The 2,873-nt window shown below is 49.5% G+C and overlaps 1 protein-coding gene across 1 annotated transcript in view; it reads left to right on the top strand.

Moving 5' to 3' along the window:
- The window catches only part of ptpn20 (protein tyrosine phosphatase non-receptor type 20), a gene marked incomplete at both ends in the record, with an annotated part of 35,612 nt that extends 32,961 nt beyond the window's left edge, over window positions 1–2,651 (top strand). The window contains 4 exon segments of the mRNA XM_084458759.1: window positions 130–247; window positions 1,363–1,578; window positions 2,191–2,253; window positions 2,541–2,651. Of these exon segments, the coding sequence (XP_084314885.1) occupies window positions 130–247; window positions 1,363–1,578; window positions 2,191–2,253; window positions 2,541–2,651 (508 nt within the window).
- Between the last annotated feature and the right edge of the window lie 222 nt (window positions 2,652–2,873).

The raw sequence follows: 2,873 nt of genomic DNA, 5'->3' as shown, positions 1-2,873 counted from the left end.
TTTATATACAATATGGACTAAAGACGCTCAACTATCAGCAATTCGTGATGAGTTTTTACAATTTTTGCATTCCCGCTGAAAGCCTCTCATTTCCTGGACGTAAGCGGTACTGTCCCCGCCCCCTGACAGGTATTGGCCGGAGAGGCAGTGCGCCCCGCTGGACGTGGGCCGGTACCAGCTGCACCTGGAGAACCGGCAGCACCAAGAGTACTTCCACATCAAGATCATACGCATGGTGGACAAGGAGGTGAGGGGGGGGGGGGGGTCAGAGTAGTGAAGCAAGACATTCTGAGCAGTGTTCATTGACTTAAATGTTATTTAGTTTTAGTCATATTGTAGTCATCTGAAGTGTTTTAGTTTTAGTTGACTAAATAGTATTAAGATTTTAGTCGACTAAATCTACAGTATTTAATCAACTAAAATCGAATGGGTTTAGTTCAAGTGTAATGCATTATTTAACCGTTTCTCTAGAATTTCCAAAGTCATATATACTCCTGGAGGAAACATCTATTAAGCTGATGGACAAAGCGAGTGAATTACATTTCATGCGTTTTGTCTGTGTTCGAGTTTGTTCAGCATGAGCCACGACTTTCACAGAAATCTCAGCATTCTGATTGGATCTCTTCCCAAATCGTCCCTCCCTAACATTTAGTGTTTATTTGTCGACAAAAATTTCAATAGATTTCGTCATAGTTTTAGTCATCATAAATGTGTTTTTTATTTAGTTATTTTTTATTTAGCTGTAGCTCGGTTGGTAGAGCGGATCGTTCAATGATCGAAGGGTCAGTGGTTCGAATCCCAGCTCCGACTGTCCACATGTCGAAGTGTCCTTGAGCAAGACACCTAACGCCAAATTGCTCCCAATGAGCAGGTTAGCACCTTGCATGGCAGCTACCGCCATTGGTGTGTGAATGTGTGTATGTGAATGGGTGAATGAGAGGCCATTGTAAAGCGCTTTGAGTGCCGCTAAGGTGGAAAAGCGCTATATAAGTGCAGTCCATTTTCCATTTGACCATTTACCATCCTCTTGTGACGAATAATTTTCGTCATAGTTTTCGTCAACAAAATGAACACTGGGGGTGGGGCGGGGGTGCAGGTGTCAGACTGCAGTCAGCACGGCTCTCTGAGCAGACGTCTAATTCCCACACAAGAGTTTCGTCTGATAAAAGTGCTATTTGAATTCTGACGGACCAACCAGCGAACAACTCCCCTAAAACACACATACACACGCACACTAAAACACACACCCACACGCACACTAAAACACACACCCACACGCACACTAAAACACACACCCACACGCACACTAAAACACGCACACGCTCACACCCCTCCTCCACCCCTCCCCCTCTCCCTCTCCAGAGCGGCGGGGCCCACCTGGTGCGTCACCTGAAGTTCACGCGCTGGCCGGACCACGGCGTGCCGCGCAGCTCGGAGCAGCTGGTGCGTTTTATCCGCTACCTGCGCGCCGTGCACCGCAGGGGGCCGGTCACCGTGCACTGCAGCGCCGGCATCGGCCGCACCGGCGTGCTCATCTGCACCGACGTCGTCCTCAGCCTCACCGAGAGCGACCTGCCCGTGAGTACAGCGGCCCGGCCCGGAGGCCCAGGCGTCGTCGGGCGCGTTTCGCGCGTTTCCGAATCGCACGCTTCCACTTTTTACTACCAATATACTACAGCTGCCCCTGGAAAGTATGTACTTTGCACGCAGTGTGCGTACAATTGGGACACACCGCTTTGTCGCAACGTTGCGCCTTGACATTTGCCCACATCTGTCGCGGTCCAAGCGACATTTGCCAACAGCTGTCGCGACTTGCACATGTGACGTAATTTCCGCCGTGCAATGGATTGTGGGTAAGAGTAGCCATAAAAGTCTGCTGGCTTGATACTGCAAAATACGACCGGATGTAGTAGGACATTCTGGTATTTTTTGACATACTTTATGTGGCATACTACTGTATGTATTGGGACATACTACATCCTTTTTGGCATACTACCGGTACATAGTATGGAAGAATGCGATTTGGAACGCAGCCACGGTGTGGCAGAGGGAGGTGTGCCGGGGACACAGGGGACTATCACAGAGAGAGGGTTCGGTGATTGTGAGAGATATGCCCCCTGTGGTGAGGTAGGGCTTTGCAATGTAAAAGGACTCTAGCGTTAACCTCCATATCCCTCTCCACACTGTCAGATCAACATGAGTGACATTGTGAAGGAGATGAGACTACAACGCTATGGGATGATCCAGACCAAGGTCAGTACAGTGCCACGACAGTACAGTACAGTACAGTGCCATGACAGTGTGTGTGTGTGTGTGTGTGTGTGTGTGTGTGTGTATGTGTGTGTGTGTGTGTGTGCGGACGACAGTACAGTGCCATGACAGTGTGTGTGTGTGTGTGTGTGCGGACGACAGTACAGTGCCATGACAGTGTGTGTGTGTGTGTGTGTGTGTGTGTGTGTGTGTGTGTGTGTGTGTGTGTGTGTGTGTGTGCGCGCGCGTGCGTGTCTGTTTTAACAACTCCCATCCCTCTCTGGCTGCAGGAGCAGTACCTCTTCTGCTACAAAGTCTGGTTGGAGGTTCTCCAGGGCATCCTGCAGCTTCACGGTAACCAATGGCAACCAGAAAGCCCGCGAGACCCTCGCGTGGTTTGATCACCAAAATGACGCCCTGACCCACCCAAAGACGGCACCGCTCCCAACAATGTACAGCACATGACACCTATTAGTGTAATATTGGAATGCTGAGTGAATTCTCTTCTGTACTGTAGGTTGATTTAGTACGAGCACTGCACTGGACATCAATTATCTGTGTTGATATGTCTTGCTCCTGTCTTTCTGTTCTTCCTCTGTTGGAGGAAACCATCTTCCACCATC

Source organism: Borostomias antarcticus (assembly GCF_949987555.1).
Source record: "Borostomias antarcticus genome assembly, chromosome: 25".
Lineage (NCBI taxonomy): Eukaryota > Metazoa > Chordata > Actinopteri > Stomiiformes > Stomiidae > Borostomias > Borostomias antarcticus.
The sequence above is the reverse complement of the archived record's forward strand: the minus strand, read 5'-3'. Positions and strand labels throughout refer to the sequence as shown.